Source organism: Mobula hypostoma, chromosome 18 (assembly GCF_963921235.1).
Source record: "Mobula hypostoma chromosome 18, sMobHyp1.1, whole genome shotgun sequence".
In the NCBI taxonomy this organism is placed as follows: domain Eukaryota; kingdom Metazoa; phylum Chordata; class Chondrichthyes; order Myliobatiformes; family Myliobatidae; genus Mobula; species Mobula hypostoma.
In genome coordinates this window covers 41,823,498-41,850,609 of record NC_086114.1, presented here as the reverse complement: position 1 = coordinate 41,850,609, position 27,112 = coordinate 41,823,498, and the positions used below count along the sequence as shown (strand labels likewise).

Genomic DNA, 27,112 nt, shown 5'->3' with positions numbered 1-27,112 from the left:
ATTACTGATTCGCCCCACATTCTCTGTACTGTAGTTGAAAACCAACTTTTCCCTCTTTCCCAGTTGTGATGAAGACTTTTGGCCCTGAAAAGGTCTTTTACTCACAGATGCAGTCTGAGCTGCTGAGTATTTCCACCATTTTACATTATTATTTCAGATTCTACTAGTTAACAGGGTCCTAGTGCCCAGAGATTCACACACTCACCTTGTCGAAGAGACCACATTCGCAGATCAGCTGCTCCCTTGCTTTGGTGTTGATTGCAATTGTAAACCGGACGTGAGGCAGCAGCAGCTGGTGACAGACACAGAGGGAAAAGTTTGAACTTGGCAATAACTAGCTGGTTAGAAAGAATGAGTGAAATATTCCACACTAATTCCACTGCTCTAGTCTTTCCAAATAACTGTTTCGAATTCAAAGTGATCAGCCACCCGGCTGTTTCCAAGTGAGCCACAATACCCACAGGTTTTACCTCAAGAAGACATCATCTGTCATCAAAGATCTTCACCATCTGGGCCACACCATCTCCTTGTAGGTACCATCAGGCAGGAGGTACAGGAACCTCAGGTCCCACATAACCAGTTCAGAAACAACTGCCCTTCAATCATTCAGTTCATGAACCAATTCGCAAAACTTTAATCACTACCCTTTAGCAACACTAAGACAACCCTGGTCACTTTGTACTAAAAGAGACTTTGTTTTTTTTCTTTCTAATTGTGTTCACTCTTGTAAAACTGTGTGTAATTTATGTTTGACATTTGTACTTGTGAATTTTGCTTATAACTAAGTTTTTCATTGCATCTGTGCATACATGCAAAATCAGAATCAGGTTTAATATCACTGGCTTATGTCATGAAATTTGTTGTTTTGTGATAGCAGAACATTGCAATACATAATAATAAAAACTATAAATTACAATATGAAGTATATATAAACAAATAAATACGTAGAGCAAAAAGAGAGGACAAAAATAGTGAGGTAGTGTTCATAGATTCATTGTCCGTTCAGAAATCTGATGGCAGAGGGGATGAAGCTGTTCCTGAAATGTTGAGTGCGTGTCTTCTGGCCCCTGTGCCTCTTTCTTGATGGTAGCAATGAAAAGAGGGCATGGTCTGGGTGACGGAGGTCCTTAATAATGGATGCCACCTTTTTGAGGCATCTCCTTTTAAAGGTGCCCTGGATATTGGGGGGGGGGGGTACTAGTGCCCATGATGGAGCTGTCAGAGTTTCTAACTTCCTGCAGCTTTTTCCGATACTGTGTAGCGGCCCCTCAATGCCAGATGGTAATGCAACCAGCTCGAATGTTCTCCATAGTACATTTGTAGAAAGTTGCGAGTGTCTTTAATAACATACCAAGTCTCCTCAAATTCCGACTGAAATATAGCCACTGTCGTGCTTTCCACGTAACTGCATCAATATGTTGGGCCCCTGATAGATCCTCAGAGACGTGGAGACCCAGGAACTTGAAACTGCTCATCCTTTCCACTGCTGATCGCTTGATGAGGACCGGTGTGTGTTACCAATCAACACCACAATCAATTCCTTACTCTTACTGACGTTGAGTGCAAGGTTGCTGTAGTGACACCACTCAACCAGCTGATCTGTCTCCCTCCTGCAGGCCTCCTCAGCACCATCTGAAATTCTCCCAACAATAGTTGCGCTGTCGGCTATTTTAAAGATGGCATTTGAGCTGTGCATCATGGGTGCAGAGAGAGTAGAGCAGTGGGCTAAGTACATATCTTAAGGTGCACCAGTGTTGATTATCAGCGAGGAGGAGATGATATTACTTCCGATCTGCACAGACTGTGGCCTCCCAGAAGGAAGTCAAGGATCCAGTTGCAGAGGGAAAAACAGAGGCCCAGGTTTTGGAGCTTATTGATAGAACTGAGGGTATGATTGCATTGAGCACTGATCTGCAATCAATAAACAGCAGCCCGATGTAGGCATTGCTATTGTGCAGGTGATCCAGGGCCAAGTGGCGAGCCAGTGAGATTGCCTCTTGTGGCGATAGGCAAATTGCAGCAGGTTCAGGTGCCTTCTTAGGCAGGAGTTTTATTCTAGCCATGACCAACATCACAAAGCACTTCATTACAGTAGTTGTGAGTGCAGCTGGGCGATATTTGCTCACTCAGTTCTTCTTGTCACACTTTTTAAACAGGTGGGAATCTCCGAATACAGCAGTGAGATTGGTGTCCTTGAACTGTCCTGCCAGTTGGTTGGCACAGGTTTTCAGAGTCCTACTGGGTACACCGTTAGGGTCTGACGCTTTGCGAGGGTTTACCCTCTTGAAACATGCTCTGACGTCAGCTTCTAAGACAGAGATCCCAGGGTCACCAGATGCTGCAGGGGGATTTGCCCAGGTGTAGCTTCAGTCTCCTTTTCCAAGCTGCATAAAAGGAGTTGAGCTCATCTGGGAGTGAAGAGTCACAGCCATTCATGATATTAAGTTTTGCGTTGTAGGAAGATATTTTCCTGCAAACCCTGCCAGAGCTGACGTGCATCCAAATCTGTTTCTAACCTCAACTGAAATCATTTTTTGCCCTTAAAATAGCCTTCCATAGGTCACATCTGGACTTCTTGTGTAGCTCTGGATCACTGATCCTGAATGTCACAGATCCAGCCTCAGTAGACTATGAATCTTTATGTACTTGTACTTGTGAAAAAAAATCAACTTGAATTAACCCCACAGGAAGGGAAACTTACCGTCTGCACTGTCCCATTGGTATTCCCAGGATAGCGATGATGATACATCCCAACATCCTTCCTAAATTCCATAGGACTCAGACGGAACAATATAACCGGCAAGGAGAGGGGAGTGAAACACAGGGCCTGGGATGATGACTGGGACAGGAATGAAACAAGGATTGTTCAAACATATTAGGAATGTATTTGGGACAAGGATAGACACTGTCCAGATGTTTAAGGCAGCAGAGTGGGACACTGGGATTGGGATTGGGGACTGGGGGAACACAAATTGCAGGGAACAAGACTGGCTTGGTTAGGTTTGGCGCTATGCTTGCTAAGCACACTGGAGTGGGTCAGGCAGAGTCTGAAGTTCTGGGACTGAGGTGGACCAACGTCACTGGGAACCGATGGGGACGAAACACACAGGTATTGGGACTGAGACAGGATAAGAGGGACCAGGACAGGATATGGTCAGGCATGAGGAACTGCTCTGGGACAGGGGCTGGGTTGGGATGGCTAAGTTGATGGTGAGTAAGATAGTGGAGTGAACTGCACAGACTGATCACTGAAGGGGACAGGACTGGTGCTGGAACTGGGACTAGAGCAGCAATCAGTGTGGGTGTCTGAAGCCACCAGGGGTGAGATCCAGAGAATCTCATCACCAGCACTGAAACCACCCAAACACCCCAAGAATGAATCAAGATGAACCAAACACATTACAGGCTTACACTTGGCCGAGGGGAAATCTTCCATCAAACTGATGTGTGACACAGACCTCCGACTTATTCCATGGCTAACGCAGGCCCATGCAGAGCAGGTGCAGATGAATTCCACTGTGCAACACTGGCTCCAGGGACCGGGGAGAGGACGTACCTTAAAGAGTGGGTGCACGGCTGGGAGCTGGCGATACAGAGCGATACCAAACACTTCAGAGATAAGGTGTGTCCGCAGGAGGTGGGTGACAGTCTGGTGTACTTGGAAGTCCGATGATCTTACCCATATTTTTGCCAGTAACCAATCATACTTTGCATCAGTGGGGAGGAATATGGGGTTTTCTGGACCAGGTTCCTGTTTCAGCTGCGGAGAAAGGTTCTTGAGTTACTAGTGGTCAGAAATTTAATCAGAACTTTCTAAACACAAGAATTAAATGTGGAAAATCACAAATTAATGAGGGGAAAGGAAGCAGCTTTGCAGAAATTGTGAAAACAAAATAGGGGAGAGTAAATGTGAGAGCTGGGACTGAGGAATAATGTATAGGATGTTGACAGGAAAAAGAGAGGCTACTTCATAATGGTTAAATACAGATGTTTGGATTACAAAAATACTAGAACAACTCCTGGTGCTGAGGGAGGTCCAGAGAAAGCATTGCCTTAGCTGTATTTTGGTAAAAGGAACAATAGTGCGGACTATTGGGGAGAAGGTTCAAACATCAGAGGTGCAGAGGGACTTACGTGTCCTCATGCAAGACCCCCAGTAGGTTAATTTACAGGTTGAGTCTGTGGTAAAGAAGGCAAATGCAATGTTGGCATTTATTTCAAGGGAATAGGATATAGAAGCCAAGAGATCTTGCTGAGTCTTTATAAGACACTAGTCAGGCCACACTTGGAGTACTGTCGACAGTTTTGGCCCCATATCTCAGAAAGGATGTGTTGTCGTTGGAGGGAGTCCAGAGGAGGTTTACGAGGATGATTCCAGGAATGAAGGGGTTAACACATGAGGAGTGTTTGGCAGCTTTGGGCCTGTACTCACTGGAATTTAGAAGAATACGGGGGTGGGGGGTGTATCTCATTAAAGCCTACCAAATGTTGAAAGGACTAGATAGGGTGGATGTGGAGAGGATGTTCTTATGGTGGGGGTATCCAGAATTAGAGGGCACAGCCTCAAAATTGAGGGGCAACCCTTTAGACCAGAGTAAGGAGGAATTTTTTAGCCAGAGAGTAGTAAATCTGTGGAATACTCATGCACAGACTGCGGTGGAGACCGTCCGTGCATATATTTAAGGCGGAAGTTGATTGTTTCCTGATCGGTCAGGCATCAAAGGATATGGCGAGAAGGCAGGTGTATGGGCCACGATGGAATGGCAGAGCAAACTCGATGGTCTGAATGGCCTAATTCTGCTCCTATGTCTTATGGTCTTATGGAATGCTGTTTGTATTAAATATAATTTGGGCTGTGTGAAAATTATGAATTACAAAAGATGGAGGAAGGTCATTAATTAGTTGGGGAAAGATAATCAATGGTGAATGGAAGAAAAGTTTTAATGGGATAGTAGGATTAATCAAAGAGGCTTGAGGTAATTAGTAGGCCAGTGCATTGAATGCTAGGAGAAATAAAGTAAGTTTTGATTAATAGGAATAGAACTAAATTACCATAATCAAAATGCAAGGTGACAGAACAACACAGGATACAAACTAAAGACTGAGGCAGAGTTTGTTTTATTATGCAGGAGTGTAAAGAGGATTGACTTGTACGTGAACAAAGTTGTGAACAGGAAAAGGAGCAGGTCATCTGATCCTTGGAGGCTGTCCCACTGCTAAATATGATCATGGCTGATTATACAAACTCAGTCTCCTGTTTCTAATTTCTCTTTACATTCCTTGATTCTTCCAGCTCTAAGAACACCTTCTTTGATACATGCAGTGATTTGACTCCAACTGTTTCCTCTGGCAGGGAATAGTACAGGTTCTCTCCTCTCTGGAAGAACAAGATGCTTCCCCTCGGTGTGCATGAGTTACCCTGAAACCCTAGAATGCAACCCCTTGTGCCAGACTCCCCCCACTGTCAGCAGCATTTGATCTGTCCAGTCCTGTTGGAGCTTTATAGATTTCTATGAAGTCCCCTCTCATTCTGCTGAACAGTTACTGAATATAAACCTAAACAACCCAATCCCTCTTCATACATCAGCCCTTCATCCCTGGAATCATTGCCTCTTTCCACAAGACATCCTTCCTCAACAGAGAAACGAGCATTGTGCATAGTACTCAAGGTGAAGTTTCACCAAGACCCTGCACAGCTGCAGTAGCATATCCCTTAACAAAAGCTTTCCCAAACCCCCAAAATTTACCAAGTGCTACTGGTTCTGTCTCATCATAGTTTGGCCATGCTCAACTTCCCTTTCATACTCTGATCCTGTGACTATTTTCCAAATGCTTTGTTATCCCATCTTTCGTAATGAAATCCAGCATTCTCCCCATCACTGATGGAGGAATAACCAGTTGATAGTTCCTGTTTATGCACAACCTTTTTAAAAATGTTGTCTAACATTAGATATTTCCAATCTGAAAAGAACCAATCATTCAAAAGAACCAATCCGCAGCCTGTAGAACTTGTACAACAATACATTCATTACACTCCCACTGGGGATTTATCAGTCTTCAATTCTGCCAAATTCCCTGCATTATTTCTTTCCTAACAACCACTTCATTCAGGTTTTCCCACTCCTAAACATGTCTGGGCGGTTACCCCTCTCCCACTTTGGCAAGCAACAGAAAGGCTTGGAACTATACAAACTTCTAGGAAAGATGTAAATTGAGGACTTTTACATTCAGATAATGTCAAAGTATGTTAAGATTGAGAAACGGAAATAGAAGTGGTGCAGAACCGTATTCTTCACAAGAATCTAAACCACAAAACAAAGATTCTTCTGATTGAGATGTAAGAGAGAAATCTGAAGCCCCAGGAGACACTAAAAAGAAATCCACAGCGCTGCATATAGAAATTATTTAAAAAGAAAATATTAAGCAAAGGTCAAGACAGCGGAAGAGTTCTGTGTGATAGTTTACACTCTGGCCAGTCATTTGTGCTGGTTTCTGCCTTTCTGTCTCCAGAAATGGTATCTGTTTCAGGTAGTTCTAAATCATTAACCGTTTTCTGTATGTTCTTTAAATCTGTCTGGAAAGGTCTGGCTCTAATGTTTAAGCTTGGTCATTTGATCTTAGACTCATCAATCAGTAGAAGTAGTTTCTTTCCACTTGTTAATTCCTCCTTATTCCCAGAAGCTGTCAATTAAATAATTCTTTAACCATGTACGATCCATGGAAAAATCTCTCCCTAGTGCATCACTTTTCCATAATCCATGCTGCAGTCATGCCAAGGTCTTTCTGAAGAGAGGTGACCTGATTAGCTCACAATCTTATTCCTATGCTCTGTCAGTGGTACAGTTTTGGAATAACTTTGAACATTTTGCAATTCTGTTCTTTAGTATAAAGCCCATAACCCATATATCATGGATCATTTCCTGTACCTCCTCATAATGATCTAAACTATACTGTTCCTAGTATGGAAATTATCTGATTCTGGAGGTTTGTCACGCTATCCCTCTTCAAAGCCTCATTGATTTACATTAATTATGATGAGCTCCGGTCAGCATTAGTTGGCTATAGTTGCTTGGCTTGTTGCCTCCAACAGGAAGTAATATCTCAAAACATAATTTTGGTGTTTCTTCCCTTATCTTATTTTCATCTCCCATCAAAACAACTTTTCAAGGGATCTCACATTGTTGCCAGTTATCTTCCCTTTGTACTGGTTTGCATATTCTTTATAATATATTGTTCCTGCTCTCTGCAGCTTTATTACACATTGTCATACCCTGCTGTTGTTTATCTCTCCCAGTTGCCAGGATTTGTGCTGGTTTCTGCCTTTCTGTGTGCTTTACATTGTTCCTTACTTCCTCAGCTATCTACGAGTCTTGCCCTTGGGGACAGGAACCGGTTCTCCCTCGATTCTCTGCGCACAGCCCCCAGCTGCCCCGTCATTTTACCACTGCTAGGTTTGCTCAGTACCTTGTGAACGGGCTTTGAAGTCAGCCTTACTCATCTCCAGTATATCACCTGGAGGAAAATGCCACCACTTGAACTATTGAAACCACTTAACAGATTCTCCCACCGCCCGTGAAGAGAGAAACAGATTTGTTGGTTTCGACTGAGGACAGATAATCAGAACAGGTGAGTTGTGGAGACAAACATCTGATGTAATCTCACAGGGTGTGAACCCAAGCTGTTGAGGTAAAATCCCTTCTGTTCTTTCCCCCACTCTACAATTTAAAACACCCTCATCCAAATGTCGACTCTGTTTCTCTCTCCACTGATGCTCCTTGACTTGCTGAGTGCTTCCACCATTTTCTGTTTCGTTTCGGAATCCGCATGGGCTGCTCCTTGCTCCTCCCTTTCAAACTTTATATTGAACTCAGTCAATTCCCATCACTATTACACCAATAGTCAAACACCATTCCGTTGTTTAAAAAACAGTACTCATTACATTCCACTGAGACCAAAATGATTTTCTCTATAAGACATATCAGAGCCATGCAGTTCCACAGCACAGAAACAAGCCATTAGCCAATCATGTCCATGCTGGCCTATCTATGCTAAATTTCATTAACTATCACTTGGTCTGTAACACGCTATGCCTTGGTGATTCAAGTTCCAATCTATATTTCTATTTTTTAATACATTCGTTCAGGGCTGGACCAGCATTTAATTACCCATCCTTTATTGTCCTCGAGAAGGGGATGATGAGCTGCCTCCTTGAGGAATACCATTAGGGAGGGATTTCCAAGACTTTAACTGATCTTTGGTGAAGGAATGGTGATATCTTTCCATCTCAGTTTGGTGTGTGACTTGAAGGGCAGCTCCCAAGTGTTGATGTTCCCTAAGTGTTTGCTGCCCTTGTCTTTCCAGCTTTTGGGGTCATGTTTGGAAGGTACTTAGCCAGTCATGGAGTCTTTAAGTATAGAAGCCAGCCATTCAGCCCACAAAGTCAGTGCTGACCATCAGCCACCCATTTACACTGAACCTACAGTAATCCCACACTGAACTTACAGTAATTCCAATTTTGTTCTACCAAGTCATTTTATACGTTTTGGGTGTTTCTGCATCTACCACCCTCTTGTCCAATACATCCAAATTCCTTCCATGTTCTGAATGATAAGAATTCTTCCTCACATTAAAACTATGCTCTTTGATCTTAGACACCACTGCCATGAGGAAAAAGTTTCCTAATGTCTAACCCTCATAAATCTTGTCCCTCTATCAGATTCCCTCAGCTGTTGTACACCATTTTGGAAATTACATTTCCGACAACTACTGGCCAGCTTATCCTAATCCATACAGAAATTCTCTACTAAAAATCACTCTGTCCTTAGAAGAAATATCTACCATATCAATAGTATTTGCAATCTGACTTCCACATTCTCTGACTGACAAGTGACCATACTTCTAAACGTATAGAGATTAAAGAACTTTGTATTATACTTGAATTGTAAATGTATTACAGGATTGTGCAAAATATACATAACTGGGGTGCCTAAGACCTTTGCACAGTACTGTTTTTGTCAATGTGGAGATGTGGAGCAGAGAGCGAGTTTGTAAGTCTTGCTGGAGCAAAGGATGTTGGAAATGGTAAGGGTGGAGCACCATGGGAGGGGTGCGGGACAGATAGCAGAGAAGGAATGCCAGGGCAGGGAGTGGTGCAGGTGCAGACACACCTAGCCCTATGAGACCAAGCGTGCCTACTTGATTCCAAACAACACACACAAAATGCTGGTGGAACGCAGCAGGCCAGGCAGCATCTATAGGAAGAAGTACAGTCGACGTTTCGGGCCGAGACCCTTCGTCAGGACTAACTGAAAGAAAAGATAGTACTGTACGAGATTTGAAAGTGGGAGGGGGAGGGGGAGATCCGAAATGATAGGAGAAGACAGGAGGGGGAGGGATGGAGCTAAGAGCTGGAAAGTTGATTGGCAAAAGGGATACAAGGCTAGAGAAGGGAGAGGATCATGGGACGGGAGGCCTAGGGAGAAAGAAAGGGGGAGGGGAGCACCAGAGGAAGATGGAGAGCAGGCAAGGAGTTATTAAAGAGAACAAAGGAAAAAATAATAAATAAATAAGGGATGGGGTAAGAAGAACATTGATTTCTCTAATTTCTGTTAATGTCCCTCCTCCCCTTCTTACCCCATCCCTTATTTATTTATTATTTTTTCCTGTTTTTCCCTCTCTGTCTGGAGAAAAGAAAGCAAAACAAATTTTAACAGAGGTGGTTAAAATTTTGAAAACAAATTAGGAAGATATTTTTCCAGTGGGGGAACAATTGGTAAACTGAGGCATAGATTGAAGATGTCAAGAAAGAGATAGCTGAGGAGCAGAGAGTTGGTATGATCTTGAATGCATTGTAAAACTAGGGGAAGCAGATTCAATAGTAACTTACAAAGTGGGACTGCGTAAATATTTGAGATATAGAGAGAACTCTCCAGGACAATGGGGAAAGGGCAGTGCAGTGAGACTAGTTGGAGGGCTCTTCGAAGAAAACAGCGGAGGTACAATGTTCCTTCACCATTAGTGAATAATCTGGGCCTGGCACAAATTGTCTTCTCATACCACCTTTCAGTTGCATCATTTACCCCCCGGCTCTCCAGATTAAACTGCGGACTCTAGAAGTTAGAGGTGGGGTTCAGATGGTGCTAAATGGCGACTCCTTTGTTTGCATCTTCGGAAACAGCTCTATTTCCATCTTTAATATCTTTATTTTTCCCTTTCAGGGTTCTTTTGAAGACCCTGACCTGGAGTTACACGCTGACTTCGGTTCTTTGCGGGAATGGGGCCCGTTCTTGGGGTTTCAGGACTGGCCATTGTTGTTCGGCACGCCAAGGGTTCGGCCTGAGAGTTGGCCTAGTGTTTGGAAGCCTACGATCTCGGGGCTCTGGAGACGGGCGGATCGAGGGTCGGTGTCACGGCAGGGGACTCGTGTGTCGTTGGGGAGGCTGGCTCTGGGCCCGAAAACCTGAGATCTTTGTGATCTTCCAGAACAGAGCTCGTAATAAGCGATGAAATGGACCTTTTAACGTTGTAAACCAGCGGGTTGTTGTTATGTCTCCCGCTCGTTGTGAAAATGGGGGACACCTCCCTCTCCCTTGCCAGGGAGAGAGAGAACCTGTGGTTTGTCGAATGCCGGATGAAATGCAATAGTCATTGGGGTAACTGCAAGGCCTGTGTCTTTGCTATCGCCTAGCCCACGCTTGTGCTCGGTAGCGAGTGCACTTTTTTGCCGGGGGAGGGAGGGGGGATCGTTGCCTTGCTGCCGCTTACGCGCGAGAGGGGAGCCGAGGGGCGGGGGGGGGGGGACTGTGGGGTTCTTATGTTTAACTTCTCTGTTTTTGTGGATGTTTTGCAAAGGAAAAGCATTTCAAGATATATATTGCATACATTTCTCTGGCATTAAATTGAACCTTTGAAAAGCCTGGCATCAATTCGTTAGTGGCTGCCCCTGTCCAACCTCTGCTATTGCACAATGCCGTCTTTTTCTCCTGGGTTAGCGCCTTGATTACCTGGATCGCAATTGGTACCAGCTTGTTCTTTGAATTGTTGTACAGCAGGCAGATGGGTGCACTCAGGTACTGCATGGTGCAGGGGTCAGTGTTGTTGGCAGGAACTCCATCCATAATTTTATAGTCCGCCAGGTAAATGTTACCTTCCTGTCCCATGACAAAAAAAAACACAAGAAAGTCAGAGAACAACAGAATCAAAGTGTGAGAGACGTTGATTGCATGGGCAGCCACCTTAATTCTACTCTACAGAGCAATCCTGCCCAAGGTGCAATAAACTACTTCCCTCCTGTGCTGATTCATCTTCCAGTCAAATCTGCTTCCACCTCATAACCACTTTTTGCAGAAGCTATATTTTCTCAAATTTTTCCCTGTAGATTTTGCCCATTATGATAAATCTCTGCCCCTCAACATCCATCGGTCTTCAATGGGCAGAACAGGTCTGAAGTTTCAAGTTTAGCATTGGAGCAAAGAAAATGTTGCTGGTACTTGACAGGATTTGCAAAGGTTGATTGGAGTATGTTGTGTGCAGGCAAAATGATGTCTGGGAAGTGTGAGGTTCTTAAAGTGAGATGGTGGGAGCACAAGATCTGCATGTTCCTTTTGGAATGAAGAGCAAGGCTGGCAGGAGTAGCAAACCTTGGATGATGAAGAATATTGAGGGTTTGGTCAGGAAAAAGGAGGCATGGGTCAGGTACAGGCAGCTGGGATCAGGAATCCCTAGAGGACTGAGGACTTCAGGAGATGCAGGAATGTTCTCAAGAAGGAAAAAATGGAACGCAAAAAGAGTTCATGAGATACCTATCACAAAGAAGATAAAGGAAAATCAAAGAAACTTGTGGTGAAACTTATTTTTATACCAGGGATAGTAAGGATGTGAAATGAACTGGCAGACGAAGTGGTTGTAGAAGGCAGAATAACTACTTTTAAAAGATATTTGGACAGGTATATGGATTGAAGAAATTGGGTCAGAGGTGGGTAAATAGGACTAGCTTGGATGGAATATTTTGATTGGCATGGACTAGTTGGGCTGAAGAGCTTGTTCCTGTGTTGTGTAACTCTATGACTCTACATAAACATGACCTGATCTTATATATATCTGCCCAATTTCTAGAGACCTTCATTACCCAAGCCCCAAGATGTCACTGTGGGAGTTCTTCAGAGTGGTGATCTTAGCCCAACTATCTTCAGACACTTCATTACTGACCTTCTTTACACCAGGAGCAGCCAAACAACATTCATGCCACAACAGTGGTGGGTAGCAATCATCTCCAACAAGAGAGACACCTACCTTTGACATTCGATGGTATTATTACCTCTGAGTCCAGCAGGGGGCGTGTCATCATGTCTAAATGAACAGGATGGTGTCTGTGGTTAATTGCCCCCTGCAGTCCCTGGGGTGGTGTCTGTGGTTAGTTACCCCCGAAGTCCATGGGGCGATGTCTGTGGTTAGTTACCCCCTGCAGTCCATGGGGTGGTGTCCGACATTAGTTACCCCGTGAAGTCCCCGGGTGGTATCTGACGTTAGTTATCCTCTGCAGCGTCCTAGTGACTTGTATTTACCTTAACCTCTTCCTCTAGCGTGAGTCCCCGTTCCAGGCAGATTTCCACCATTTCATTTGTGACTGGAAAGTTGTCCAGGAGCTTGTCGCACTTCTCGAAAACGACAGGATTGCACCCATTGAGGAACTGGTAGCCAAACATGAAGTCCTCCTGCCAGTGCTGCATGACGTACTCTGAAGGTGATAGAAGTACAGGATGTCATTAATCCATTGCTTCAACACTGTCCTTCTGAGTTCAGTGAATGCAGTATTCTGAAGCTCTGTTCACTTGCCTTTGTTTTACATCACTTGACATTCCTAACTAAGAATAATCCATCCATCTCTCTCCAAAGCTCCAATTGGGCCCCATAATCCGTGGGGTTTAGGGGAAGAATTCCCAAGTTCTACTACCTGATACATGCAACCCTCCCTCCAGGCTTCACTCCTGTTGCACGGAGCCTCAATCAAGTTGTGGCTGTGTAACTGGCCCACAAGCATTGGTGTCATTCTGGTTAATCATGGCCACATCCCTTCAAGGGTAATGTCTCCTTTCTAACGTGCATGGGTTAGGGCTGAATGATGCCATCTCCCACCATATCCACACTCCAGCCCTCAGCAAACGGGTCTGACAGCAATGGAATCTACAAACCAAAAGTGGTGAGCAGGAAGGATGGTGTTTATCAAATTTAAAGATCTGGAAACATGCGTTTTTGTGCAAAGAGCCGAGGAAATGCAGATGAAATGGAATGTTGTAGGGAGTGCAGGAAGGTCTTTGATGGTTGAAGGAGAGGTTCACAATGCATGGATCCTGTGATTCATTCATACATATTGTGAAAAAAGCATTAGTTAAACAAAACAGTAAAACAGTTCTACCTCAGCTGGGAGATCTGGGCCCAAATCTGAGCACCACCAGGAAGGGAAAAGAGATAGAGAAAGATTCCAATCTGGGCTGCAGGAGCTGAGATTGTAGAGCATAGCGAGGTGAGAGGAGATTTGATGGAGGTGTATTGATGATGAAGGGCTGAGATAAAGTAAATAATGAATCATAAGGGAGCATTGGTTTCAAGGAAATTATTTCCGAGACTTTTATAGTTAAGATTTAACAGTCTCAGAGAAGCATGTCAGATATTCCTACTGATTATTGAACAGCCTAGATAAAGTGGATGCGGAGAGGATGCTTCCAATAATGGGAGAGCGTAGGACCAGAGGACACAGTCTCAGAATAGAAGAGCATCCCTTTGGAACAGAGATGAGGAGGAATTTCTTTAGCTAGAGGTGCTGAATTTGTGGAATTTATTGCCACATTTGGCTGTGGAGGCCAAGTCATTGGGTATATTTAAAGTGGAGGCTCACAGTTTCTTGATTAGTAAAGGCATTAGTAATGTTAAGGGGACAAGTTAGGAGAATGGGGCTGAGAAGGAAAATAAATCAGCTAAGATCAAATAGTGTTGTTGACTCAATGGCCTAAAAGGCCAATTCTGCTCTAATGGAATCATGGATTACTTGCTCCACTGCAGTTCTGAGGTGGCTAATGAGTTTTATATTGTATAGATGGGGCAGGTGTGACCACTCTATTGGTGGTAGCTGTTTCCACCATTTACACTTAGCCTCTACATTCTGCAAAAAGGACCTGAAGTCTCTCCAATGCCTCTTCAACAGCTTGAGATGTCATGTACCAGGAGTTCGCAAGCTGCTGAGAATACCATACTCCTTCAAGGGAACATACTCGAAACATTTCTTCTGTCTCTGGAATCTCCTGGAGTGGTCAAGCTCAGAACTGAATGGTCTTTGGCAGTCTGAGGAAAGGTGTGCAATGGATGGGTCCTGCCGTGAAAGCCGGTCGACAATAGGCGGGGTGGTGTTGGCCTGGGACAGTCTAGTGGCATTGGGTCTGTCCAACCATTGCTGCAGCTTATTTAGTAACTGCAAAGTGCACAGGAGAGTGAGGATCACCTTGGATGGTAGATCACAGACCTGGTGCAGGTCTCAGGTCTTGATGTTTACATTCCTCAGTTGTTGGTGTTGCTGAATTGGACTAAAGGTGATGCTGGACTATGTCATTGTCTTCTCAATGTATGAAAGGTGATCCACATTGTCTGGGATCTTGGTGTGGCTCTCGATTGTTATTCCAGGGTAAGGGGGGAGCGCAATAATTGTATTATGAGAACAAGATGGTCTCAGACTTACAGAGGTCGAGTGTAAGAGACATCATATTTTCCACATTAGTGGAGGAGTCAGAGATGGTTTGGAGAGCGGCTGAGTAGACACCTACACAAGCACTGCCCGTGTATTGTAATTCTTGAAACTCATCCTCCTTCACTTGAAGAGAAAAGCCCGAGCTTGCTCAACCTATTCTCATAAGACATGCTCTCTAATCTAAGCAGCATCCTGGTAAATCTCCTCTGTACACTCTCTAAATCTTCCAAACTCATCCTCTAACAAGGTGACCAGAACTGAACACAACACTCCAAATGTGGTATGACCAGAGTTTTAAAGAGATATATTACCTCATGGCTCTTGAGCTCAATCTCCTGGCTAATGAAGACCAATGCATCATATGCCTCCTTAACCACCTTATCAACTTGTAGGGCAACTTTGAGGGATTTAAAACAACATGCACAAAATGCTGGATAGTCGACGTTTTGAGTTGAGACCCTTCTTCAGGGCTAAGAAGGAAGGGGGAAGACACTGGAATAAAAAAGTGGGGGGAAGGGGAGGAGGATAGCTGGAAGGTGATAGGTGAAGCCAAGTGGATAAGAAGGGAAATCGGCTGGAGAGAAAGAAATCTGATCGGAGAGGAGTATGGACCAAGGAAGAGAGGGATGGAGAGGACCCAGGGGAGGTTATAGGCAGCTGAGAAGAGGTAGGAGGCCAGCGTAGGGAATAGAAGAAGCGGGGAGGGGAAGGATATATTGTTTTACCGGAAGGAGAAATCGATATTCATGCCATCAACTTGGAGGCTACCCAGACAAAATAAAAGATATTGCTTCTTCATCCTGAGGGTTGCCTCATTATGGCACGAGGGGAGGCTATGGACCGACATGTTGGAACGGGAATGTGAATGGGAATTAAAATGTTTGGCCACTGGGTAGTTCTGCTATTGGCAGATGGAGCAGACGTGCTCAACAAAGTGGTTGCCCAATTTAAGACAGATCTCACCAATGTAGAGGAGGCCACATCAGGAGCACTGGATACAATAGATGGCCCCAGTAGATTTGTATGTTACGTTTTGCCTTACCTAGGAAGACTGTTTGGGACCCTGAATGGAGGTGAATTGGCAGGTGACTGCAGAAAATCAGGAAATGGAGGAAGTACAGATGAGGGCAACATCAATGGTGGAATGCGACCCATTGCAGCTCCTCTACATTGGTGCACTACATCTGGTGCTCCCCATATGTCCCCCGCTGTAATGGCAAGACTCATCGTAAGTTTGGGCATCACTTCAATGAGCACCACTGCTCCATGCACCAAAAGCAGAACTTACCAATGGCCAAACATTTTAATTCCAATTCCCAATCCCATTCCCGTTTCCATTCTGACATATTGGTCCATGGCCTCCTCTTGTGTCATAATGAAGTCACCCTCAGTGTGAAGGAGCAACACCTTATATTCCATCTTGGTCATCTCCAACTTGATGGCATGAATGGTAAAAAAAATATATTCCACCCCGCGCCCCCATCCCCTATTCTTTTATTTCCCATTCTGGCCTCTTGCCTCTACTCACTTGTCTATCACTTCTCCTGATACCCCTCCTCCTTCCCTTTCTCCCATGGTCCACTCTCCTCTCCTCTCCTCTCCTCTCAGATTCCTTCCTCTCCAGCTTTGTACCTTTCCTACCCACCAGATTTTACCTATCACCTTCCAGCAATCCTCCATCCCCTTCCTCTCACTTTCTTATTCTGGCATCTTCCTCCTTCCTTTTCAGTTCTGAAGAAGGGTCTCGGCCCAAAACATTGACTGTTTGTATATTTTCATGGATGCTGCCTTAATGTACTGAGTTCTTCCAACATTTTGTGTGTGTTGCTTTGGATTTCCAGCATCTGCAGAGTTCCTTGTGTTTTTGAGGGTTGGAAATCCTGCCATCAACCCTGTTCTCTGCCTTCATGTTCAACCTTCCAAAGTGTATCACCTCATGCTTTTTGGATTGAACTTCATCTGCCACTTCTTCGTCCAGCTCTGCATCAATGTCTTGTTGTAAGCAATGACTACCTTCTACACTATTCACAACACCAGCAACCCTCATGTCATCTGCAAAATTACTAACCCACCCTTCTATATCCTCATCCAACTCATTTATAAAATTCACAAAGAAGAAGTGCTCAAACAGATCCCCATGGAACACCACTGGTCACTAACCTCCAGGCAGAAAACATTCATCCACTTCCACCCTCTGCCTTCTGTGAGAAAGCCAATTCTGAATCCATGCAGCCAAGTTTCCCTGGATCCCATACCTCCTGACTTTCTGAATTAGCCTATCACGAGGGAACCTTATGAAATGCTTTATTAAAATCAATAAACACTAAATGCACTGTTCTACCTTCATCAATGTGCTTTGCCACATCAACAAATAATTCAATCAGACTCTTGGGGCACAGCCTGGTCCTCACAAAAACGGCTATCCCTAATCAGACTATACTTGTCCAAATGCTTGCAAATCCATAAAATGTAATTATTTATGTTTTTCTTATGAATGCTGGTTAAGAGGGTGCTGCTACAAGTAAGTTTTTCATTACACCAGTGCATATAGGTACTGGTGGATATGGTAATAAACTTGCCTTGAAGACTGAGAAGAGGTTTGGTGCAACAACACAGCCTGTTGAGTTAGTTTGCAGGAGCCAGCCTGTACAGTGGACCTAATCGAAAGTTCGACTTCTGTTGCCTCCAGAACCAAGGACAAGACCTAGAAGGTCTGGCTGTGAGTGTGTGGTGGATACAGGCTGAAGAGCAGCCTTCAAAAGGAAATGGGTATTGAATAATTGGAGGAAAACAAATCAAGTACATAGAATCAGTGGTGGAATCAGATCCAATTACAATGTTTAGGAGGCATGTCAACGGGCACGTGAAAAGGAAAGGCATTAGAAGGAAACAGCACTGCAGGGAAGTAAGCTTAGTGTTAAATAGGCAAGCAGGTCAGTAAGGACATGAAGGGATGAAGGGCCTGTTTTATGCTGTACCACTCTGACTCCATGTTTGAGGGACTAACTACATTCCTCTCAAAGTAACCCAGGCTGTTCATCGCATGCTTAGCAGTGGACAAATTTCCTGTCTATATTTCCCTTGATCGTTAGTGCAGAGCCTGGTGAACAAATAGAGAGAATGTCACTTACCTGAAATTGTATTGCTAATTCTGACAAAGATCTTCTCGAAATCAGCAAAATCACTCCATGAAGATTGAAACATGTGCATGAACTGATTCACATACAGATTCTCCATTCTAGAGAAAGAATTTTGCTTTCAATTAGCAGCTTACATAATATACCATTTTCTAACCTGTTCTATCTACCTGGCACAGACATAGGAGAGATGGAGGATGGGAGTAAGAATTCATTCCTTGAAGTTATTCTATTGCAAGGACACAGCTTGAAAGGTCCTTACCTACTTTTTGCAGCTGTTGAAATATCGTATGACAGCTCTCAAGAAGCTCAGAAACCCAGGAGATTAGCTCCCCATTCACCACCCTAAAGACTTATTTCCTTCATCACAGTGGCTGCAGTGTAGAATATCTTCAAAACGCACTGCACTTACTCATTCAAGAATGTGATAGAACCTGCCAAGCCTATGACCTGTACGACCAAGTGAGATACAAATGAAGACAAGATTTGCCATGAGAACACTACCACTTGCAAGTTACCTTGTAAGACCCACATCATTCTGGCTTGGAAATATATCACCAATCCTTCACTGTCACATGTCTAAATCCTGGAACTTCTCTCTCGTAGAACTGGAGAAGCACCTTCACCACACGACTGCAGTGGCTCAAAGGAGACCCCCAGCACCACTACAACCATGCCGATCTTACCAAAGATGCCCATATCCCAAAAGATTAGTAAATAACCATAAGACACTTCCCCTACCCATTAGTCTAACTATGAGAGGTTTGCATAGATAAGGATCACTATCTCCTCCCAAATGGTTCCCATAGTATTGAGTGATTCTCTGAAGCTCATGGTTTATCTCTGAATAATTTAGTGAGAGAAGAGTGAGGTGTAGACAATCCCCTAATCGAAGTCTCAGTATCAGAAGGAAGTTGGTGGTGAATGATCAAGTACAGAGGAACAGCTGCCAGATAACTCAGATCGAGTGCTGGCTTTTGAAATAACAGGGAATCGGGTCAGTAACAACTGGCCCAATCAATTAATGTTACTTTTGAATGAAATTTTGAAACAATTCTGATTAAGGATCATTAACTTGAAACACTAGTTGTGTTTCTTTCTCCTCGGACGTTGTCTGAGTTCCCCCAACGTTTTGTGTTGTGTGAGTGAACAGGATCTGATACTTTTCACTCCAGTGTGGTGGAACGTCGCTCGGCAGTCGAATATCATTGTGAAGAAGAGGGCATGTTCTGGGTGACGGGTGTCCTTAATGATGGATGCTGCGTTTTTGATGCACCGCTCCCTTGAAGATGTCCTCATGCTGGGGAGGCTAGTGCTCATGATGGAGCTGGCTGAGTTTACAACTTTTTCTAGTCCTGTGCAATGGTCCCTCCTCACCAGATGGTGATGCAGCCCGTTAGAACGCTCTCCACGGTACATCTGTAGAAATTTGTGAGGGTATTTGGCGACATACCAGATCTCAAACGCTTAATAAAATACAGCCACTGTCGTGCTTTCTTTGTAATAGTGACAATTTGTTGGGCTCCGGAAAAATCTTCAGAGATGCTGACCCCTCCCCGCTAGGAAATTGAAACTGCTCACACTTTCCACTTCTGCTCCCTAGATGAGGACTGGTGCGTGATCCCTTGACATCCCCTTCCACAATCAGTTCCTTGGTCTTACTGACATTGAGTGCAAAGTTGTTGTTTTGACACACTGCAGCGGGTTTATCTTTTGGATGGGAAACACGAAAGAGCCATGCAATTTTCATTGGGTGGCTCTGACACCATGGAGCTACTCCACAACCCGAACAACCCTCCCTGTTACATGAATGACTTTAGAGTCTTAGTTATACAGCATGGACACAAGCCCTTTGGCCCAACTCATCCATGACAATCAAAGTGCTGAACTGGGTTGGTCCCATTTGCCTGTATTAGGCCCCTATCCCCCTAAACCTTTCCTATCCGTGTGCCTGTCCAAATCTCTTTTAAATGTTCAAGGTTCAAAAGTATGAAGTAGATTTATTATCGAAGTACATATATGCCACCACACTTTCTTGTGGGCATATCAGTAAATCAGTGAAAGACCACACCCAACAGGGCAGATAAACAACCAATATGCAAAAGACCACAAACTGCAATATACAACAAAACAGAAATAATACTGCTATTAATAATAATAGCAGTAAATATTGAGAACATGAGCTGACGAGTCAGTGAAAGTGAGTCCATGGGTGGAAATTGTGTAGCTCCCCCTGTCAGCTTTTTTCACGTATCCACTGCTCTCTGTGCGGCTCCTAATGTTCCCTTTAAATATTTCTCCTCACACATAGAATTCACCTCTGACTACAGAATACCCCAGCCTGGGAAATAGACTAACTCTACAGATCTTATTTATAGCTGACATGACTTTATAAACCTCTATACATCACATCTCAGCCACCCTCACTTTAGGAAAAACAATCCCAGTCAATTCAATCCCTCTTTATAACCCAAATGCTCCAGTCCTGGCAAAGTCATTGTGTTTCTTTTCTGCACTCTCTCTAGTTTACACCCATCCTTTCTAATCCCATCGGATCAGAAAGAATTACAATACTCCAGTTGTAATCTTACTATTGTCCTGTACAGTTGCAACATGATGCCCCAACTATTGTATACAATGCCCTGACCAAAGAAGGATCGAGTCCCAAAGGGCATCGGCACCGCCCTGTCCACATGTGTCATCACTTTTAGGGAACTATTCTCTTTTACCCCCAGGTTTCTGTAGCACATCACTCTCCTGTGCCCTGTCATTCACTGTAAATGTCCTGCACTGTTATGACTTCCCCATAAATATTAGTGCACATATGTCTGCATTACATTTCATCAGTCAGTCCTTGGCCCATTATCACAGTTCATCTAGATCTTCTTGTAAACTTAGATGCCATCTTCATGTCCGCTAAACCACCAATTTTAGAGTTCCCCAGACTTATCAACCAGGGCGCCTACATTCTCAGAGTAGGAGGGCACAATCAGCACATTCACAGTCGGAGGGTACAATCTGCACACTCACAGTTGGAGGGTACAATCTGCACACTCACAGGAGGGTACAATCTACACACTCACAGTCGCAGGGTACAATCTGCATACTCACAGGAGGGTACAATCTACACACTCACAGGAGGGGGGTACAATCTGCACACTCACAGGAGGGTACAATCTGCACACTCACAGGAGGAGGGTGCAATCTGCACACTCACAGGAGGAGGGTACAATCTGCACACTCACAGTAGGAGGTAACAATCTGCACGCTTACAGGAGGAGGGTACAATCTGCACACTCACAGGAGGGTACAATCTACACACTAACGGGTGGAGGGGACAGTCTGCACCCTCATAGGAGGAGGGTACAGTCTGCACACTGACAGGAAGGAACAATCTGCACGGACACAGGAGGGTGCAATCTGCACACTCACAGGAGGAGGGGACAATCTGCACACTCACAGGAGGAGGGTACAATCTGCACACTCACAGTAGGAGGTAACAATCTGCACACTTACAGGAGGAGGGTACAATCTGCACACTCACAGGAGGGTACAATCTACACACTAACGGGTGGAGGGGACAGTCTGCACCCTCACAGGAGGAGGGTACAGTCTGCACACTGACAGGAAGGAACAATCTGCACAGACACAGGAGGGTGCAATCTGCACACTCACAGGAGGAGGGGACAATCTGCACACTCACAGGAGGGTACAATCTGCACACTCACAGGAGGGTACAATTTGCACACTCACAGGAAGAGGGTGCAATCTGCACTGTCACAGGAGGAGGGTACAATCTGCAGACTCACGGGAAGAGGGTACAATCTGCATGCTGACAGGAGAAAGGTGCATTATGCACACTCAGAGCAGACATGTCTGTCACGGGCCCAGATCACTACCATTAATGCCTAAGTACACAACTGAGAAGGAATTGGAGAAGCATGCATGAATTTGTGGAGACTGCTCAGAGTGAATGTGTCATTTGGATAAGGAGAACCATGCAACTCTGCGGGGAAGACTCAGATAGTGGATAATATTCACTGTGTTCTGCTGTAGGGATATTCACAAAATTGGAGCGCCTACCGCACTCAACAAAAATACTCAGCAGAACCTTTCTCCTAACAGAACTTCTGTCGGGCAGAAGTTCCAACTTCTATATTTAGTTCCACAATCAATGAGGGCAAGTATGTGACACCCCTTCTTTCCCACCTTATCCACTTACCTCCCAAACTCCCATTGTACACCAATGCTGCCAAGGGTCCTGCTATCAACTGTATACTTTTCACTTCCTGATGTGAAACACCTCATACTTATCCAAACTCCATATGCCATTGCTCTGCCCATATTTCCAAACTGATGTACCCCTTTGACTGCTTTGAATTGAATGCATCAAGTGTCCATAGATCTTAACCCTCTGGATCAGCCGACCATGCGGGATCTTTTTCAAAGCTTTACCAAAGTCCATGATGGGTAAAATCTTGCAAGAAATGGATCAATATTTGTATAACCAAGATGATCTATGAGGTACCACGAGTGCAGTAGTCAAACGCACAGCGTGAAGCTGAAACAATGCAGTTATTTGTTTGTGCATCGACACATAGAAGCCCTTGATATCAAGATGGCTGCTAGGGTGCTACAGCTGAAGGAGAAAGGCCGAGGCCCTCATCAATGAAGACAAAGCAGAGAGATGTGTCACTGGGAATGGTGCATTTATGTGAACAACTCCTTCCTAAATTTGTGTGTAGTCAGACCATCAGTAAGCTACTCAAATACACCCTCTGCTATCTGATGGATCTAAATTCACTGCAACCTATCAGTCACCTTCCAAAGTCCCAACGTGTGCTATAACTTAGAGCGTAACACCTTCAAAAGGTGGTGCCTCGAGAAGGCGACTTCCATTACGAAGGACCCTCACCATCCAGAACGTGCCCTCTTCTCATTACTACCATCAGGGAGAACGTACAAAAGCTGGAGGACCCACGCTCAATGTTTTAGAGTATCTTCTTCCACCATCAAATTTTGTAAACAGTCCATGAACCCTTGAACACTACCTTTCTACTCAGCTCTCTTTATTCACTCTGTATTTATTTTTAAATATACCATATTTCTCATTGCAACTTATTGTAATTTCTTGATGCACTGATTTCATGATGTATCAGTGACAACAAAACCTGATTCTGAGTGCTTTCCCCAGCACCGAGCTGCTGATGTTCTCATTCCATTGGGCCTCAGCAGGAACGCTGCTAGAATCCCCACCACCAGTTCATTCCACTCATCCTCCCCACCACTAACCCTGCCCTCACCGCTCGTCTTTCGTCGCTCACCCCAGTTCACCCACCACTTACCCCCATCAGTTGCCACATGTTACACAGCCTTGCCAACGGCAAACGGTAGCTGACACTAGTGGAAGAGCAGCATGCAGGCTGGGAAGAATCGGGGTACGAGACACGGGCTGAGGAGAGCAAGGGGGCGGGGTGGGGGAGCAGGAAGATGGGACGTCACAGGTGAAGCCTCAGTTGAACACTGCCAGCTTCTTTCTGTCCTCCTGCTCCTTGCCGTTACACCTTTGCTTCACCCCTCCTCCCAGATGGGCACAGGAAGTGGGCTTTAACTGTACAGCAATTCTCTGTGGGCTTGGGTGGTGACCCACTCCATTCTGCAGTTGTGTTCAAGTTGGATCCTGTGTAGACTTCAGAAAAGCATCTAATCCTACCAAGTCTGGCAAAGAAACAGACATGGTTGGACTTGAAACAGACTTGGTCAGATCCAGAACAAAACAATCCCAAAGTTAATTCAACAACAGACCAGGGGGAATCCAATTACAGGACTCAAAAGAAAGCCAATCATAACTATGTGAAGTGTACCTATTGATGTCACTTGTACCTTGCTGAAATGTGTAGGAGAGATACAGATTAAAAAGACTGGGTAACAGCTTCTTCCTTCAGGCTCTGAGACTAATGAATACCCTGCCACCGCTGAGGTCTTGTCACCAGAATAGCGAGCTGTTTACTGTACTGTTAACCCTGTACTCCGCCTTTTAGTTTGTGTGATGTACGTTGTGTGGGTGCACCATGATCTGGAGGAATGTTGTTTCGTTGGTTGTATATACAGTCAGATGACAATAATCTTGAACTTGTGAAAAAGGTCACAATCCTGCTGATATTGTATACTTTGTATGTGGGTCTCCTGTGAGCTGATGACAGGAGAGTTACATACTTGACGTTTTGTAATGCCGATTGAAGCAGGCTCTAGTTCTGGGAATGTTTAATGGCATTGGTCCATGGCATAAAAGAGGTTGGGAACCCCTGTTCTACTGGGAGCTTGGAGCTTGGTAGGTTATATTGCGTCTTGCAAAAAACTATGTCCTCATTTAATCTTTAAACACTTTGTTTTATTGCACTTGTGAAAAACACTACACCACCCAAGCCTGAAACTGGGGTTAGATCTATATTTGCTAGTGGGCCCAATGTGTATCTGAAGCTTCTTCTGAAAGTCTGCTCAGGCAAGGAGTTATTGACAAAGTAAGCCTCAGAAGTTTCAGATCTCACAATTGTTTGGACGCTGACTCCATACAGAAACCCACTCTGTGACCCACCCATCGATAATCACCTCCAGCTCAGAGCACTGACTTGGACTTCTGTAAACGTTTGTGCATCAGCCTGACTCTCACGCTCTCCTCTTCCTGTTCTGCTGTACGGTGACTATCCACAATTAGGCCAGACACTCCTACAACTCGACTGCTCTCTAAACCCCACCGCCTCCCATTATCTGTCATCAGAAGTACACAGCGGCTTTACCGCTGATGCCATGTTTGGAATATTATGGGATGTGTGCAGGGGCAGTGACTGGAGACTTTCCACTGCCGACATTCAGGATTATTCACGCTTGTACTGAGACTGCACCCCGCCACAGTAAAACACCCTCTATTTCCTGCCCTAACTGCTATTCCTGAAACTGGGGAAGTTGCCTGTGCCAGAGCTGGATTCTAAATACTATTCACAGTAAGCAGACTGTCCCCTCTTCACCTCACTTTTGTAGAACTGAAACCAGACCCTTTCACAAGCCCTCTCTCTTTCTGGCCCTTCATAGCTAGCTGAACGCTGACTTGTCAAAGTGTTTCAGCGTTGGATCTAACGGATCCTCAAAGATCAGGGAAGCTGGAAAAATGGTCAGAATAGCCAAATAACTCTTGCACCTTGCTGCGTTAGAGCAATGCCCAGCGCTCTGATTGGCTCAGTACCATTCCAAGCCTCTGCAATGAGCTGCCCATGGTGACAGTGTGTCTCACGTTCCTACTGCACTTCCTGCCACCACTGTGCCATAGCAAGTGCGTCTATCACCACAAGAGCATCCTCCACACTAGCTTCCCAGACCCTGGGCTCTGCTTCTTTCCCAGCAGACAGTCTTCTCCAGAAGTACATCAGCTTACAAAGACGCAGAGAGTGGTGGCAAAAAGCCTGAGCAACCTCACCCGGTTCTAGCAGGCCAGAGCTAATGGACGCTACTGGCTGTAATGAAGGAGATGTAATGGGACAGTGTTTGCCACGTCCGTGTTCCTGTGTTTTCAGTGAACTTCCTGTTCGCATGTGGCAAGAGGAACACCACAGTGAGCGGAGTGGGACATGTAGGAGATACGTGCCTTCACCAGCTGGCAATCTAAGAACTGGGAGGTCACGTACAATACAACTATTGGCTAGGCCACAGCTGGAGGACTGTGTGCAGTTCTATCACCATAAAACAGGAAGGATGTGACTGCACTGGGTCGCATACAGAGTATGCTGCCTGGCTTCAAGCATTTCAGTTTTGAGGAGACTCTGGAGGCTGTGTTTGTGCTCCATGAAGTAAAGAAGGCTAAGGGGTAGAGAGATTGTAGATAGTGAAAGACTTTTTCCTTCAAAGAGCTGTCTATAGCCAAAGGGCATAGGTTTAAAGTCGCAGGATAGGTGACCTGGAACATACATAGAACAGGACAGCACAGTATACACAGTCCTTTAGTTCATGATGTTGTGCCAATATTTTAATGTACACCACAATCAATCTACCCTTCCCTCCTACACAGACCATAACCCTCCATTTTTGCTATCATCCATGTGCCTATCTAAGAGTCTCTTAAAAGTCCCTAATGTACCCGCCTCTACCACCACCCTCTGTGAAAAAAAGGCTTCCTCTGACATCACCCCTCAACTTTTTTCCACTCACTTCAATAACAGCTCTCGCTGATATTGGCCACTGTCATCATGGGCACTGGCCCTCCACTATATCTATAATCTTATACACGTCTATCATCAACTCTCATTCTCCATCGCTCCAAAGAGGAAAGCCCTACCACTAAAATAGAACTTCACCAGAAGGTGGCTGGCAACTGAACGTACTACCTGAGAGGGTGATTGAGTCAGAGACCCCAGCGACAGCTGAGTAATTTACTCAATCCCTTAAAACACCAAGGCCACAAGGAAACTGCGAGTAAATGTGACTAGTATAGATAGGTACTTGATAGATGGGTGTACGCTCAGTATGAAGATGGCGGAATGAAGGGCCTGTTCTATGCTCTGTGACAGGGGATAGTAGTTCTCGCCTGTGGACATTTGGAGATATAGCAACCACTGCTCCTTCATCCGACCCAGTGATGCCCCTGAGCCCAGGGTGTGGTGGTCAGTGAGCTTCTGGCATTGGAAAGCACAATGGACTCCGGCAGCGACCCATGGACGGTGTTCCAATTTCGAGCATTGACCATCCCTCCTTTCCCCAAACACCCTGGGGTTTCACAGCATCTCCTTTAGCATTTTCCTGGAACTGGAAGACCCTATAGATGCTGCTTGGCCTGCTGCGTTCACCAGCAACTTTGATGTGTGTTGACCAACTCAGTAACTTTATTTCCCCCAGAACTTTTGCAAACTGCCAGAAACTGGTGTCATTTTGACCAGGCACCTGCTATAAATAGGCACTGACAAATTAGTGGGCCTTAAATGCCCACCTTCAATACCACTGTCATTGCCTTCAAGATAAAATATTGTGAACAGGCCATACGTTCACTGATATCCACTCAACGTCAGTACAGAATAACAACCCTTTCGTACCAAAACGTGCCTGGTTAAGAAAGTGTATAGTGTGTTGGCCCTCATTAGTCAGGGGATTGAGTTCAAGAACCGTGAGGTAATGTTGGAGATCTATAAAACTCTGGTTGAACAAAACTTCAGATTACTGTGTTCAGCAGAAGAGATTTACCCTGAGGCTGCCT

General features: G+C 44.8%; 1 protein-coding gene across 1 annotated transcript in view; it reads right to left on the bottom strand.

The window, feature by feature from the left end:
* The window catches only part of LOC134358207 (polyunsaturated fatty acid 5-lipoxygenase-like), a 73,810-nt gene that overhangs the window by 10,119 nt on the left and 36,579 nt on the right, over positions 1-27,112 (bottom strand). Inside the window, exons 5-9 of the mRNA XM_063070205.1 lie at positions 17,869-17,975; positions 12,564-12,736; positions 11,004-11,150; positions 3,557-3,760; positions 206-292 (exon numbers count right to left, since the gene is read on the bottom strand). Coding sequence (XP_062926275.1) covers positions 206-292; positions 3,557-3,760; positions 11,004-11,150; positions 12,564-12,736; positions 17,869-17,975 — 718 coding nt within the window. The remainder of the gene's footprint in view (positions 1-205; positions 293-3,556; positions 3,761-11,003; positions 11,151-12,563; positions 12,737-17,868; positions 17,976-27,112) is intronic.